The following is a 17302-nucleotide window of genomic DNA, read 5'->3' as shown; positions in this document are numbered from 1 at the left end:
TTCTTAACTTCTGCTAAATGATGCTGTTATCAAACTTCTCCTCCTGGCCCCTCTCTCTTCTCTGAGCTTTTGTGACACTACTCTCTCCTGGTTCTCTTTCTCAGTCTCCTTTGCTGGCACAGCATCCATATTATGTCCCCACCAACTGTAGCTCTCTACTCCAAGGCTCTGTCTTGGGCCCTCTTCTCTTTACTCTTCAGCTTAGTGATCGCAGCTTCCATGAGCTTAATTAGCATTTCCATTCAGATAACACACATCTAATTTTCCAGCACAAGGCTCTTTCCTGAGCTTCAGGTCCACACCTTCAACTGTCAAATGTATTTCAAACTGGATGCCCCAGAAACATCTCAAATAACACCTTTCCTTCAAAACCAAGCCATCTTCCAAACTTCCTCATTTATAAAAGTAGAAATGAAAGGGGTTTATCAGACTGAAACTGGTTAAAAAAGATTGATCTGTGGAACAGATTAGACATGCAACATACCAGAAACAAACAACATAATAACAAGAGTGTTTGACGAACCTAAGGCGCCCAAATACTGAGTATAAAGACGCACTATTTGATTAAAAAAAAAACTGTTGGGAAATGCAGAAAACAATACAGCAGAAATATCTCACACCATATTACCAAGAAAAGCTCCAAATGGATGCATGACTCAGAAGTAAAAGATTACATAATAAACAAATTAGAGGAACAAGGAAGGAAATAAGCTTTTCTAACTATGGATGGGGAAGAGTTCATGACCAAATAAGGCCTAAGAGAGGATCACAGAAGATAAGACGTACCATTTGGGATTACATAAAATTCAAGATTTTGCACAAATAAAACAAACGAAGCTAAAATTAGACGGAAACAGGTTAACTGGAAAAAACCTTTTTTGCAAAGATCTCATTTACAAGATATGTAAAGAACTAATTCAAGTACAGAAGAACAAGATTCATTAACCAAAGAATGATCAGAAGGTATGAACAGTATCAACAACCACATGGAAAAAATGTTCCAAATCACTAATAATTAGTAAAAAGCAAACTAAAACAATTATGAAGTTCTTCACATTCATCAGATTGGCAAAGATGACCAAAAAAATGGGAAATACAATTGTTACAACCACAGTCCCAGTCATTTTGCAAAGCAGTTTGGAACTATATCCCAAAACTCTGTAAACTGGGCATACCCTTTGATGCAGTGACACCACTATCTGGCCTATAACCCCAAAGAGATTAAAAAATGAAGAAAAGGACCCAATGTACAAAAACATTTCTAGCACATATTTTTGTAAAAGCAAGGAATTAAAAACTAAGAAGGTGCCTATCCACTGGGGAATGGCTAAAGAAATTATGGTACAGAAATGAAACTTGAGAAAAACTGCATGGACTGATGAATACCAAAGTGTACAAAACCCAGGAGAGTAATTCATCCTACAAAAAAAAAACTACTCTGAAATACTTAAGAACCCTGATAATGCAATGACCAACTGCATTTTCAGAGGACCACTGATGAAGAATGTTACCAGTCACCTGACAGAGAGGTGATGGACATGTTACAGAAGGAAACATAACATTTCTGAATATGGCCAATGTGGGAATTTGTTTTGTCTGACTATGCAGATTTGTTTCAAGGGTTTTGTTCCCACTTAACCACACCAATCTGAGGAAGTGGCAGAGAGAATGAGACTAGCCATACATGTCAGGGGAAAAGTGTCATTTAAGCATTTAAAAAAAATACATATATATATTTATACATGTATATACATGTATATATATGTATAAAAAGAGATTGCCAAAAGGAAATGGCAAAGGGCAAGCAGCTTTGAAAGTTCTGTTGAATTAAAAGTAGTGTAGTGGATAGAGCTGGCACCAAAGCCAGCCTGGGACTACGTCTTCCCTCTGATACTTACAGTCCTTGGGCCAGCTGCTTAACCATTCAGTCTTCTAAACAACTAAGACCCTAAGTTGATGAAAAGGTGCAGACCTGCACTGCTAATGAGAGGTTCCTCCCTGGAAGCACCTTATACCAGGTAGTCTCCTTAACCCTAGCCCTTAAAAGGAAAAATAAGTTTCATGTATAATCGTCGTCTTCTGCTACGCTTTGCTAGTTTAACATGGTATTTGTTAATTTCATTATAATTTTTTAAACTTCCCCATTTCTCTTAAAAAAAAAAAACCATCATCTTATTTAGTGATTTTAGTTTCCTATGTTTATAGCATCAACTCTTTAACCTCCCGTATCTAAATATGCTGCCAAATCTATCTTTCTATGTTTACAACATCTCTCCTACATATCACCATCTACTCACACAGTGAGCACCAGAGCTCAGGCCTTCATCACGTCTCACCTGGACGACTGCAGCAGTCAGATTCTGTCTTGTCTCTCCCTGCTCTAATCTATCCTCCACACAGCTGCCAAAGTGATTTTTTTTAAGTGCCCCCAACTCAAATTCCAGCAGCTTTTCTACTGATTCCATGATAACACAAACTTTGTTCAGCTTTTAAAGCCCTTCACGATCTGGTTCCAAGCTCTCTTTCTAGCTTCATGATACACTCCTTCCTTTCTTGCCCTCTACAGTCTAGCCAAACTGGGCTTATCTCTCTCAACCAGCTAGACAAGGCCTTTTGGTGATCTCCCATCTGCTGGTGCCCTCCCTCACTAATTATCCTGTATTCATTTTAGACGAACTTATTGATGTATATATATATATATATGCTGTCTCCTTAGATAAAAGGCAAGATCCTTAAGTAGGAATTGTTTCCTATTTGGTTCAATGCATTATGAAAGACTTGCTGAGTAAGTGAACCAAGTTTTGGGGAGTTTTCCCCCTCTATATACAATAAACTCCATGTTTTCCGAAAGGGTGGAAATAAAGCATTTTGATTAGTGTTAATATTCTGAAAAGAGATGCATAGAATTTAGAATAAAAAAATAAAATCATGGGGCAAAAGCTAAGGTACCACATTTAAGAATGAGAGAAACTAACAGAGAGAAAAGAGGGATGAATGGAAACAATAACTACCTAAGAACCCTTGTAACTCAATGCAGTCCCATATGATACTGAACACAATAAAGCTGTCTTTAATTTTAACTGTGTATTTTCTAATTACCTGTGCAAGTATTCTGGGGCCTTATTCAACAGAGTATAGTACTGCCTCACAAATTCCCGCCCGACAAGCAGGGGACTTGGCTTCTCCATCACCATTTCTTTGCTGCGCAATGTCAAATGCTGTAAAAGAAAAAAAGAAGCATAACTATACAAGCAATTACCTTTTCAATGAGATAAACACTACAAGTGACATAATATGGAGAAATTAGACTCAAATGGGTAAGTCATCAGAAGGGAAGAAGGGCACAAATCAAGTACAGCAATTAAGTTCTCCCATAAAATATGCCTTGTCCACCTTCCCAAACTAAAACCTGGTACAGATACTACTGATGTGAATTTTAAGTACATTCTCCTATACTGCCTCAGGATTCTGTCTCCTCGCCAGTGCCTTCCCACAGAGCCATGTGTCAGCCAGGGATCTGACATCTCCATCTCTACTGTCCTCCCTCCAGGATCTTTCCAGCAAGCCCCTATAGGGCCAGTGTCAGCACGGGCACTAACTACCCATCTTTAAGATGTCCTTCCTACAAAGCCCTGGACTAGTACAGAATCTGGTCTTCCCCTTGTTGCTTTCTCCAGAGCCATTCCCTCACAGGCCATTCTCAAACATTTCCAACTTCCACCGCTAGCTCCTTCCTCCTGTTTGAACTCTCCAAGTCCCTACATTTGCCCGACCCTGTCTACTGTGAAGTGGCCTTTGCAGAACACAATATCACAAACTGCCAAGAGACTACATGTCAAGAAAGGATACTCTAATCACCTGTGTCCCTCAATTCATTCCTCCATCACTTCACCTCAACAATGCAAAAATGGTTACAACTTTGGATCTTGTCATCACCCACAAGTGTTTCAATTTTCTGTTAGTGAACTCCAAAATTCCTTTATCTAATCATAATCTCTTGATTTCTTTTGCCTGTGCCTTACAAGGCAATCACCTGTTTTTGTCCTCACCATCTTGATCTCTAATCCCTCTACCTCTCAAGACTTTTCCCAGGCTGTCAACCCTATACTGGCACCACTGGCTTCCCTCTTCCCTAGAATCCCTTGTCCTCTTGCTCTATCAATGATCACACCTGGCCAAATCCCTACCTTAGATTATTCCCACCATCTACCTCCTTTTTTCCTACTCATTTGATGACAATAGCTGTAGAAAAAGCACAGAATTATAGACTGATCCACTACAAATTTATATATAGTAATCTCAACTGGATCCTTATCTCATACTTCACTGAAAAAATTGAAGCCATTTGCCAAGAGCTCCCTCTTCTCCCCTACTCGTCTCACAAACTTGGACATTTTCTCTACTATCTCCTCTTGTACACCTAGGCTTCCTGAAGACATGGCCCTTCTTGCCAATGCCAATCTTTCAACATGCACTCTGGGATTCCATCCCCTCTCACCTTCTCATATAGACTGACTCTTCTATTATCCCCATACTTCCTAATGTTTAATCACTTCCTTATCTACTGGCTCTTCTCTGCTGGTGTCACCATGTTGAAATCAAGGAAGGTTACAGTCAATCTATGGACAACCTGTGGTCAACCTATGTTCATTTCTAGGTAAATTTAAAGAGGAAAGCTGAAAAAGAACATTCAAGAGTAATCCTCTTAGTGTCATAAATTCTGGAAACTATGTCACATGAGAAACTATGTCACATGAAGAAAGTGGGAATATTTAATATGGAGAAGAGAAACATCAACAGGACACATCAAAGTTGTCCTTAAATATTTGGAGGGCTATCACCTGACATTAAGTTTATTCTGTGTTACTCCAGAGGGTAGAACTAGAAACAATGATGGAAAGTTATAGGAAGATAGATTTCTTGGAAATGAGAATGCTAATAATTAGAACTTTCAAAAAATGGAACAAACTAGACACAAATGATCAAAAGCAATGCCCACCTAGTGATCCCAGGATATGAATTATTTTCAAAAGAAGGAATTTCAGAATATTAATAACCACATAAAAATACTCAAAATTACTAAAGCAGAAAAAGCAAATCAAAACATAAATGAGGTTTTACTTTATACCCAAGGTGGCAAAGATTATAAAAGATGCAAAGAGTTAATGTTGAGAGAGACTGTAGAAAGAGAGGCATAGTAAAATACTTGTTTGTAGAACCATGAATTGGTCCAATCTACCTAGAAAATGATCTGGTATTGTAAGTGAGGTCATTAAACCACTCATATACTTTTTGACCCAGAAAATACACTCTCAGCAAATATATACCAAAACATTCATAGTTGCACTTTTTGACTAAACAAATTGTGACATATAATGCAACACAGTATTATTGCATATAAGAAATGAACGAGTAATTCAAAGAAAGATGAGAACTTACCCAAAATGATACAGAATTAAGTAAAAAGAGCAGGAAAATACAATGTGAATTTAAAAAACGACCCTAAAGAGTTGCAGAACTCAAGAGTAGTTAAAGTAATCCGTCTCTACCAGAGGAACATATGATGAAATACCTCCTTCCCAACAGAGGTGAGGGATTTAAGGGTAGGTACTGAGTACATATGTTGTCAGACTGGTTGCTGTGGTGATTGATTTTGCTTAACTATTTGTCTCAAGATTCAGTGAGGCCGTGTTACAAAAATTGTTGTGGTCTGAAAACAAAAAGTATCAATTTTTAAACTGTTTAAAAAGAAGTAAACAAAAAAATGAAGTGGGCTCCATCTATTCTAAAATGAACTTTTGTAGTCCATAGGTTGACTGTAACCTTCCTTGATTTAAAATTAATTTCCCAAGCAAATGCTGATAGGAAGTCAATCTCTAGCTATACAAAGAAATCTACTACAAGGCGAAATGGTGGGGTGGGAGAAGTGAGGAGAGAGAAAGGGGAAGAGTGGAGAAAAATCAGTAAACTTTAACAGGAGAGGAGGCATCTGAACTAGACCTCAGGGGGGAGATGGAAGGACTTTAACAGGCAGAAAACAGGAACAAATGTGTGAATACAAGAATGCAAGATGAGATAATGATCCAGTTTGGCTGAAATGTACAGTACCTGAAGTTAAGTAGTGCTAAATAGGGCTAGGAAGTCATGCTAGAGAGTTATATGGTAGGCCTTATACATCAAGCTAAGGAGCTTGTATTTTATTCTATAGGTAACAGGGAATGAATGAAAGATTTTGTATAGGGAAGTGACAGTAAGACCAGTGTTATTAGAATAGTATTTAGGAAGCTGTGTGAAAGATGGATTGGGAGGGAGAGAAACTAAATTTACTTTTAGAAATTACTTAATGATAATGTACACAAAAGGCAGGACAAGAGCCTTAGTTAACTAGGGTGTTGGCAATGTGAATGGACAGGATGGGACAGATTTGAGAAATACTACAGAGGGAGAATTGACAAGCTCTGGCAATGGACTATGGGGGAGTAGAAAAAGGAAGCTGGTGTTTAGTCTTTGACAGAAATAGAGACTTTAGGAGGAAGAGAACGATAAGTTCAGTTTGCAACATATAATGTTTGAGATACAGATAAACATGTTATGTTTAAGGTAGAGATAACTATCATCAGGAGGTGCGAGAATGGAACTTAGAGGAGTGACTGGGAATAGAAACAGAGATTTGGGAGCTATATATCTATCAAGATGGTAAGTGAAACCTTGGAAGTTGATGTGATTGATGAAAGAATACAAAAGCCCCAGAAATGTGAAATATAAGAACTAAGGCCAGTAGATCATATAATTAAAATGTCATCAGTAACCTTAGAGAGAATAGTGTTAGGGTGAGTAGGAGTAGGCATTTTAAATGGCTGAATACTGAGGAAAAAAAATACTGGAAAAAGCTGTGGTTTAGGAAACAGAGGACCTAGGCTAAATCCCAGCTCAGTTACTTACTACCTACTGACAACAGGCAAGTAATGTTACCTCTCTGGGACTTCTATAAAATGAGGGGATTGATTTAGGAAAGAGGTTCTTAACCTGAAGCCTGTGAACTTTATATACATACACACACACACACACACGTATGTGTATATATGTACATTGATACACACACATAGACACACATACATATTTATAACTGTATTCTTACAATTGATTTTGTTTGTAATCCTATGGATTTAATTTTATGCATTTAAACACTTTATTCTGAGAAGGGTCGAGGCTTCACCAGACTGCTGCCAAAGGAGTCTAGGACACAAAAAAGGTGCAGAATCCCTGAATTAAAGAGTGGCTAAAGTGCTTTCTATCTTAACCTATAATCCTCTGAGCAGAAGATGAGGAAACGGAGGCAGTGGGTATAGACCACAAAGGGAAAGATTACAGTGAGAGGACTTGGGAGGGTGGGGTGGGTGGGGTGAGGGGGGAAAGGGAAGGAAAGGAGAGGAGAGGAGAGGAGATCAGAGCACCAGAGAGTTAAAACAGGAAGGGGCCTTAGAGAACATTTAGTCCAACCTTTATGCTACTGACACATTTTTCAGGAACACATTATATACAGCAAAATAATCAATGATTTAACAAATCTGAGCTCGATAAAAGGCTTCTTAAACCATCACATTTGCCTTTTGCACGAAGCTTTCTGATTCCCTCAATTAAAAAAGTCCCCTTCCATTTCTTATAGACCTTTGCCCTCATCACATTTTGCCCTGTATCATATCTACATTTGTACACACACACACACACACACACACCCCTCTCTTTTTTAGATTCTAAGCTCCTAGAGGGCAAAGGCTGTGTTTTTTAGCCCTAGGACAGAGATTTACTGCTTAATAAGTACTGGTATTCAACTAAATTTTTCACAATAATTTTGCCACCAGCACACAAGGTGCACAATATTTTTTAAAATCACAGATGAAAGGAAAGGGTAAAAGGAATGATACTAATCCTAAGCTAATGAAAGACAAGTGTTCACATTTTCACCTGTCCCCAGTCTCCAATTTGTAGCTCCTAAGAGAGTCAAATGGTGTTGCAAGCCCCACACCCTATTCTCCTCTACGTCCTGTCCCAACCCAACTATACTGATATCTTGTTTCCCAATTATAGCCACCCTCCATTCTAAAAACTGTCAAATTCCCAAATTTTGGACTCCCCTCCCCAGAAACTCCTTTTTCAAAGCCTCCATTTTTAATAGTACTTTACTTACATCACAAAACATAAAGCAGCTACACAGCGGGGCAGCTAGGTGGCGCAGTGAATAGAGTACTGGCCCTGGAGTCAGGAGGACATGAGTTCAAATGTGGCCTCGGACACTTGACACATGTACTAGCTGTGTGACCTTGGGCAAGTCACTTAACCCCAATTGCTCTGCCAAAAAACAAACAAAAAAAAACAAAACAAAGAAACACCAGCTACATAGCTACCTTGTTCAGGTGCTGCTGAGTGGACTCTTTTTTTTTTCTACTCCATTACTATACGCCATTGCACAAACCCCTAAAATCTGAAAAAAGTGACTAAGTACCCAAGAAGGACCCTTTTTTTCTGAAAGTATGGCTGGTTTGATGGCAGTAAATGCTTTTATTCACTGAAGCATATTTATTAACGCACACAAGAAGAGCACTTCTGAAAAGTATATACTGTACAATGATGGCAACTGTCCAAATGATGAGCCCAAAACTGTAATATCCTGGTTTGCCTTCTGGGGGAAAAAACTAGGTACAAGACAATTAAGACTTGCAATTGCAACTTCACCTTATGTGAAACTCACTCTGATACAGGCACCTCCTTTAAATAATCTTTTACAGCAAAAGGCTGAATCTAAGATAACATTCTATAGATGTTGCATAAGGTGGGAGAGACCTAGCTAGAGAATACTTCAGACAAATGTCTGGAGCGTGGTTTTTAGTGGACTACAAGTTCAATGAGTCAGCAGTGTGATGCATTCGCCAAAAAAGCTTATGCAAACTTGAGCACCACTAAGAGATGCACAGTTTCCAGGAAATAGAGAAGGGACACTGTGCTCTGCCCTCTTCAGACTTCATTTAGAATGCTATGTTCAATCCTTGCTCAGCACCATGGTTTAAAGATATCATTAAGCTGCCAGAGGAGAGTAACCAAGATAGTAAAGGGCCTTGAGTGCAAGTTATATGAGAATCTGTTGAAGAAACCAGGAATGTTTAGTTTGGAGAAAAGAAAGAGCATACATGACATACCCTCAAGTATTTGAAGGGCTGTTACATGGAAGAAGACAAGGGAGGAAGGGAGAGAAGAAAATCAGCACTGATACTGCAGTTACTATGTGCCAAGCACTGTGCTAAGGCTCTTACAAGTATCATCTCATCTGACTTCCCCAACAGCTCTGAAAGGTAGGTGCTGTTATTATCCTCTTTTACAGTGGAGGAAGTGACTTGTCCAGGATCATACAGTTAGTTCAGTGTCCAAAACCAGATCTGAACTCAGGTCTTCCTGATTCCAGGCCCAGCACTCTATCCACTGTGCCACCTAGCTGCCAAGGGAGTCCATTTGTTCCACTGACCTGAAGGCAGAATGATGAGGAATGGACAAAGATAGCAAAGAGGTCAATGTAAGCTTGATGCCACGAAAAACTTCCTGCCCATTAAAGCTACCCAAGATGAGGATGAGGCTGCTCTTGAGAGGTGGGGAGTTCCTGCTTCTTGCAGGTCTTCAAGCAGAAGCTACCTGTCTCCTTGCTAGGTATATTCCAGTATATTGTGGAGGGGAGAAGGTAAGGCAGTTAGGTTAAGTGATTTGCCCAAGGTCACACAGCTAATAAGTGTCAAGTGTCCGTGGCCACATTTCAAGTCAGGTCCTCCTGACTCCAGGGCCAGTGCTCTATTCACTGCGCCACCTAGCTGCCCCATGGGATTCCTTTTCAGATATAGACTGGACTGGATAGCCTATAAGTCCTCTTTCACCTATCAAGTTCTATGATCGATTGTCCTTTGGGTAAACTGCAACTTTAATTCCTTGGAAATTATGGTGTTCCATGCTTTGAAGATGTATAACATCTTCAAAAGAAGAAAATTAGTATTAAAAAACATGGGCCTGTACTTTTTTGTGATACTACAAAAATTGGAAACAAAGGAGATTGCCATTTTGATTGCTGAATGGTTAAAAAAAATTGTAGCACAAGTAACAAAATACTACTGTGCTGCAAGAAATAACAAATGTAAATGCAGAGAATCATGTGAAGATTTGTATGAACTGAGAGTGAAATAAGCAGAACAAGGACAAACAAGCTATACAATATCAATGTAAACATAAAGAATAAAAGCAAAGTTCTTTAACCATAATAATTAAGATTGACCCAGGAGAATTAAAGGTGGCCCTTTGTTTTTCAGGAAAGCTCACCATCGTTCAAGAGGGCTATTCAATTCCCCAAAACCAATCCAACCAACTCTCTTCTGCCTATTCAATTCTGGACCAAATGCAGTCTATCCAGGATAACTATACTTATGGGACAAGACCTCCAAATTGAACATCAACTGGACTATCCAGACAGTATCATAGTATAGGTTAATAAGCCTTCTTTACCCACTTGGTTTTCCTCTATGGTGAGTAGAGACTAATTCTTTTGAAATATCATGGATTGTCATTTACCAAGCTTGACAATACTCGGAGTTTAATGCAGCCAGCACAACAGAAGAATCTGAAAGACCTCACCATCTATGTAGATTACTCTCCAAAATGCCCTCTACAAAGACATCAGAACAATTAACACACCAAATAATTCCTTAATGAAAGGGAAACAAGTTTTTGCTAACTAAATATGTTTTACAGCAAACCATCCTTAGTGACATACAACTGTCTGAAAGGTACAGAGAAAATAAGATATTACTGTGTTTATTTGCTGAATGTAAAAAATGCATTTGAAATAGTGTATACACAAGCTCTCTTCCACGCATGTCAAAATCATACAAAGATTCCAAGGTAACTGTTTCATTACCCAACTATAAATATCAAGCAAAGTATAAAACAGAGAGTACCAAAGGCAAGATCACAACATTAAATATATAGGAATGTTGCTGATTGTGACCAGAATGAAAAACATGGCTCTAACTACATCTGGAATACTGCTTCTAGAGTTAGGCTCCATATTTTTGGAAGGATGCTGACCATCTGGAAAACATCCAAGAAGGTGACCAGAAAGGCAGGAAAACTCAAAACTCTTTGGATGAGGTTTAGAATTAGAGATGTTTAGCCTTAAGAGAAGGCTTACAGGGATAAATGATCACTCTACTGCTGAAATATTTGAAATGTTCTGTAGAAGAGGGATTAAGATTAGCCTTATTATGCTTGGCTCCAAAGGGGAAAACTAGGACCAATGATTTGCAATTACAAGTAAGGAAATTTTGGCCCAATATATAAGGAGTAACTTTCTAATATCTGGCAAGTTCTACTTGAATATTCCACAGACTTTTGAAATTCAACATATCCAACAGAAATTATTATCTTCCCCCCCACACACACGTTTCTTCCTAACTCCCTATTTCTGTCCAAGGCACTAGTACCATCCTGCAAGTCACTTAGGTTTGCAATCTACATGTCTTTTGCACCATCTTACTCACTCTCACAATCCCTAACAATCTATCAGCCAAACCTCTCCATTCATATCACACAGCATTGGGCCCTAAACACCCCTCTACTAGACTACTGACTAGTCTTCCTATCTACATTCCCTTCCTTCTTCAATTCAATCTTGGCAAAGCTCGTGCTTCATTTCTATAGCATAGGGTCAAATGTCACCCTGGAACTCAAGAAGCAATGGTAGGCTTTCTGTCGTCTTCAAAATACAAACCCCACAGAATATACACCATCTTGGAGTGGGAGGGGGGAGGGTAGAAATGGGGAGAAAATTTGTAATTCAAACTCTTGTGAAAACCAATGCTGAAAACTAAATATGTTAAATAAATTAAAAAAAAAAAAGAATGCTTGCCATCTTGGGGAGGGGGGAAAGGGGGAGAAAAAAGTTTGGAACTTGAAATCTTATTAAAGTGAATCTTGAAAACTTTCTTTACATGTAATTGGAAAAAATGAAATACTAATTAAAAAAAATAAAAAAAAATACAAACCCCAGTTAGACATTTAAATCCTTTCACAATATTATTCCAATCTATCGTTCTAGACTTTTTTTCCTCTTATTCACTTATTGCACATTCCAGCCAAACTGGTCTACATTCAATATCTCACCTCCAACCCTTTTTGCCCAAGGTGTCTCCCAAGCCTGGAATGAGCTCCCTCCTCCTAAACTCCCTATTTCCCTTCAAAAGGACCACCTCAACGAAAAGTCTGGGCATTCTACAATTGTTAGCAGTTCTCCCACTCCACCCCCAATATTATTTCGCATATGATTTGCATTTATTATTTAACTATTCATATGTTTCTGACCAAGAAAACAAGCTCCCTGGAGGTAAAGACTGTTTTTCTTCTTGTCTTTGTATTTACAATACCTAGCACAACATAGGCACACAGTAAGCACTTGTTTTCCCTATGGAACCAAGCATAAGGTGAATAATCCCTCTTCAGAACATTTCAAATATTTCAGCATGAGGGTAGTCATTTATCTCTGGAAGCCTCCTCTTGTGGTTAAACATCCCTGATCCCAAACCTCATCTATAGGGTTTTGAATTTTCTTGCCTGTCACCTTCATGGATGTTTTCCTGATTAACATCCTTCCTACCTAGCTACAGAAACATTATCACTGGAAATATTCATGTAGAGGTTGAATGACTACTTGTCTTGGATTTTGTACCACAGTTGGGTTATATTTCCATTTATGCCCATTCTAACTCTAAGACTGCTTTATTCTTTTTACACCTGCCTACTCACAAAAGCCAATATGACTATACCCACTTTTGGGATCCAAATTTAAGATAGATCAAAGGGGCATATACTTATCAAGGTCTGAATGAACTCACATTTGTAAAAAAAAAAAAAATAGGCAAGACTAGTAGCATGCAAGACCACAGATATCTGGCTGGTCCAAATGCAGGATGCAATTTTCCCTCAAACATGGCTTTCATAAAACCTAAGAGTGGCTTATACTCATATTGAATTGCAGTGAAGATAATCAATAGCAAAAAAATAAAAGGTAACAAAAGTAGGAAAGAGATTTTTTTCAAACTCCATCTGAACTCAAACCTCCCCTTAAGAAAAATTCCAAGAGCTGCTAATGAATTTTGTCTTTTCTCTTTTACCACCCCACCCTTGGAATCACAGAATGTTAAAGTTAGGTCAATCCAAATAATTCAATCCAAACCTCTCATTTTACAGACGAGGAAACTCAGAACCATGGAGGCAAAGTCACTTACCCAACATAACAGAGCCTAGAAATAGAACTTGAACTCACAAGTCTTTCAGCTCAAGGTCCAGTGTTCTGCACCTAGAGTAAGTCCCATATTTTGTATAGAAATGTTGAAGGTAAAATGCCCAAAGCTATGGCAATGAGAGGAAAAAATTAATGAGATTTCATTTTTAATTACTAAAAGTCAAATTGATATATATCCTTAGCAATATTTAGCTGTACAACTTCCAAAGAATTAGAATAGTCACTGACTCTTCATAAAGTACAGATCACCTAATGAAATGCTCCTCAAACTACCTCAAATCTGCTTTGTGGGGGCCCAGGAACTTGTGAGATGGACACACTGCATTTCAAATATAATTTAGTATTTGCTAAGCTGTATAGGAACCATGAGACAGGAAGAAAAAATAGAGCACAATGTTCATTGTTAACACAATAAGAAAGAAGAGAGACAAGAGGACATTTTAAGAAAACCAAGTTTACAGATTGTACATACTTTAGAAAAGCGCTCATTATACATACCTTTAAAATAGTGTTTCTGATCACTTCTCTTATTTTATTTGCTACAGGTAATTTTCCCCATCTCTTTAGCTGAGATATCTTTTCCAAAGGTTCTCTGGAAAGACTCAGAAGACCTTGGTTCAAATCACAACCTTTGTGTGTCTGTTTCCTTATACTTACAAAATAAAGGGGTGGGGCTAACTGACCACTATGGTTCTTATCTACATGACCTTCAGGAAAACATCTATTGTACAGTAATATAGACCTTGATGGATATTAATGGGATAGCTGATTTCGGGGAAAAGATGCCTTCTTATAATTTCTCCCTAGCAAATATGATGTAAAAGCTAAGATTTTTGAAAGATAGCAATAAACAAAACAAATACATAAGACTAATATATGAAGAGGGTTTGGTTAATTTTTTAAAAATGAAATATTGACCATATTCCTACATAATACAGAGCCATTGTAGGGGACAATGAAAAAGCTGGGTATGTGTAGAATAAAGTGAATAGGACAGTAAAAAGTTAAAAAAAAAAAAGAGAAAACAGCAAGACAAGAATGATCAGACTGAAGAGATGCCAAAAAATTCATGGATTCTATTAATAAATGATTTATATGATGTTTCCAGGTGTATAAAGTGCTTTGCATTTGTCATATATGCCCTCTCTAATAATTTTCTTTGACTTATTGGACTACTAAGTCCAATAAAGACTTGAGAAAATATGAATATACTGAAAGGTACACCAAAAAAAAAAACAACAAATTAAAAGTCAGTGACTTACTTGGTTGTGGTTCAGAATGCAAATGTTTTCAGTGTACATGACAGCCCACCAACCAACTGTTGTCTAATACCATGTAACATAAAACTGTGGTAAACTAAAGAAACAACTTTCCTCTCTCATTTACAATGTTCCAAAATTACAGTATTACATTCTCTGTCCTGCAGCAACACTTAATTTAGATATATCATAGCTATAAAATCTATGCAATGAAGTCTTTAAAGTACCAGCACACAAGTTTTTTACACCAACAAAATCAATGCAGCTAAGATAGGAACTTAGATTGTTTAGTCAGTGAGGGCAGGTTTTCAATTTTTTCTACATGTCTAATACAGTACCTTGCACATAACAACCTTATTGACTGAAGTGAAAATGTCAATAATAATAATAAAAAAAAAACTTTGAAGTCAATTATCTCTGATAAAGGTCTAATGGTCAAGATTAAGGCATATGACTGTCAAGAACTTCAAAAAGGGTCAAATAGCCAGGAAGTCGACACAAATACATGGGATCAAGAGCCATTTCCCAACAGATAAGTAGCCAAAGACAACAAATAAATGATTATCAAAAAAACTGCAAACTATTAACCATCACGTAAAAGGCTGCTACAAGTCACTGGATTAGGGGGAAAAAAAATCAAAACAACTAAAAAAAATGGGGATACACTGTGGAAGTAAGAATTAGTCCAATCATCCTGGAAAGCAATATGGAATTTTTTTTTTTAAGTGATTCAAGTGTCCATACCCTTTGATCCTGAGATACCACTACTAGGTAAAAAACTTTAAGGATTTCCAAGATGGAAATGTCCCATATACGCCAAAATAATTAAAAACACTTATCATTGTAGGAAGAAAAAAGTGGTAACAAAAGTAAATTAGATTATCAATCAACTTGAGAATGGCTTAACCACAGGTAGTATAGGAATGTAAAGGAATATTATTAAACTATAAGAAACAGAAATTATTAAGAACTTGCAGGACATTTTCCCCCTCTATATATCTTCATTTTTTAACTGATCTTTTGTTTTTATATCATATTCATTTCAAAGTATCTCTCTCCCTCCTTCTCCAACAAAGCCATTCCTTATAACAGATTTTTTTTAAAAGGGAGGAAAAAAAACAGTTGAGTGAAACGCATCAAATCTGACAGTATAGCTGCAATATCACCTCTGCAAAGGAGAGATTCATATTCTCATCTCTTTTTCAGGGCCAAACTTGGTTGTTATAATGACAAAGCAGAGTTTCATTTTTATGGTTCTTCCATTTACATTGCTTTAATAACTTTGCATATGATCTTTCTGGATCTATTTATCATTTCACAGAAGCCTGCACTTAGGAAGTAAAATAAGAGTGAAATGAGCAGAATCCAGAAAACATACACAATAACACCAACATGATAAAATGGAAAACATCCAAAAAATGAAACTGAATGCTGTGTCAATCATATCGACCAAACTTGGCTCCTGAGAAGAGATGTAAAAGCAGCTCTCTTTCCTTTCATGGGAGAGATGGTGAACTAAGGATGGTGGTGAGGTGAAGAAGGCTATCTAGGTGATGAGACATGGTCAGTGTGCCACAGTTGGTTTTGTTGAATTGCTTTTTTCTTTATAACCTTTTGTTGTAAGGAAAGGATCACTGGGGAGGAATACATTTGGAAATGAATGTGATTTTAAAACAAAAGGCCTCAAGAAAAATACAAATTCAAAATACAGTACTAGCATCTCTTTCTGCTTAAACAGATTTTACTGTTTGATTAATTGGCCAATATCGGAATGAGACATCAGACACATCAGAATCGGGGCTACAAACCAAACTACTACATAACTAAGGGTTCAGAGATCTTCCTAACAACCAAATGAGCATTTAGGAGTTAAGGAAACCACTTCTATAAGAAATGGGGGGGAGGGGGCAGAATAACTCTGAGTGGCCAGTTATATAAAAGCAAGTATCTGGCAAAACACACACACAGCCACTATGAAGAGTTGAAAAATCATGTTCATGTATGGAAACATATACACACACCCTCATCATAACAGTGAATGATTGCAATATGTGGCTAACAATTGAAATATGATAATGGGGGAGGGGAGAGGGAGAGTGGGGGATGGATGGAAAAGGGAATAAGAGAGTCCTAACAAACATAATACAACCTATGTTTACCATAATGCTAACTTACCCACAAGTGTAATATAAACAGACATCAGCCAGTAACCAAAGGTCACTCTGTTTAGCTGTAACAAATACCACACAGGTTCAATGCAGTGCATTACTCTGAGTGGTCAACATCCTGAGCAAGGAAGAGTACAAAGTGCTATGTGGAATTTTTTGTGGGGCCGGGGGGGGGGGGGGAAGGAGAAGGAGGGGGGAAGAGAGAGGGGGAAGGAGAGGGAGAAAGAGGGAAAGAGAGAGAGAGAGGGAAAGAGGGAAAGGGAGAGGGAGAGAGAGGGAGGGGAGGGGGGGGAGAGAGAGAGAAACTTGAATAAAACAAAAACTCCACCAAATTAGTCTACTTAAGTTCAGGTCTCTTTGCTTTCTTTTATACAGGTGTATACAATGTTTTCATTTTAAAGTTAAGCATATACAAATTCTATCTATGCTCACTTGGACCCCCAAAGGTTGCTTTCTAATGCATGATGATACTTTATAGCAGAGGTTCTTAAAGTTTTTGTGTCAGGAGCCCTCTAGCAAACTTTGTACCCGCGTGCCCACATGCG

The 17302-nt window shown here is 37.9% G+C and overlaps 1 protein-coding gene across 2 annotated transcripts in view; it reads right to left on the bottom strand.

The window, feature by feature from the left end:
* G3BP2 (G3BP stress granule assembly factor 2) overlaps positions 1 to 17302 on the bottom strand; it is a 43703-nt gene that overhangs the window by 16101 nt on the left and 10300 nt on the right. For both annotated transcript variants that reach the window (XM_036763140.1, XM_036763141.1), the window contains exon 2: positions 3100 to 3218. In XM_036763140.1, coding sequence (XP_036619035.1) covers positions 3100 to 3194 — 95 coding nt within the window. In that variant the 5' untranslated portion in view covers positions 3195 to 3218. The remainder of the gene's footprint in view (positions 1 to 3099; positions 3219 to 17302) is intronic.

This window comes from Trichosurus vulpecula, chromosome 6, assembly GCF_011100635.1.
Source record: "Trichosurus vulpecula isolate mTriVul1 chromosome 6, mTriVul1.pri, whole genome shotgun sequence".
NCBI classification, from domain to species: Eukaryota; Metazoa; Chordata; class Mammalia; order Diprotodontia; family Phalangeridae; genus Trichosurus; species Trichosurus vulpecula.
This window is presented reverse-complemented; position numbering and strand designations above follow the sequence as displayed.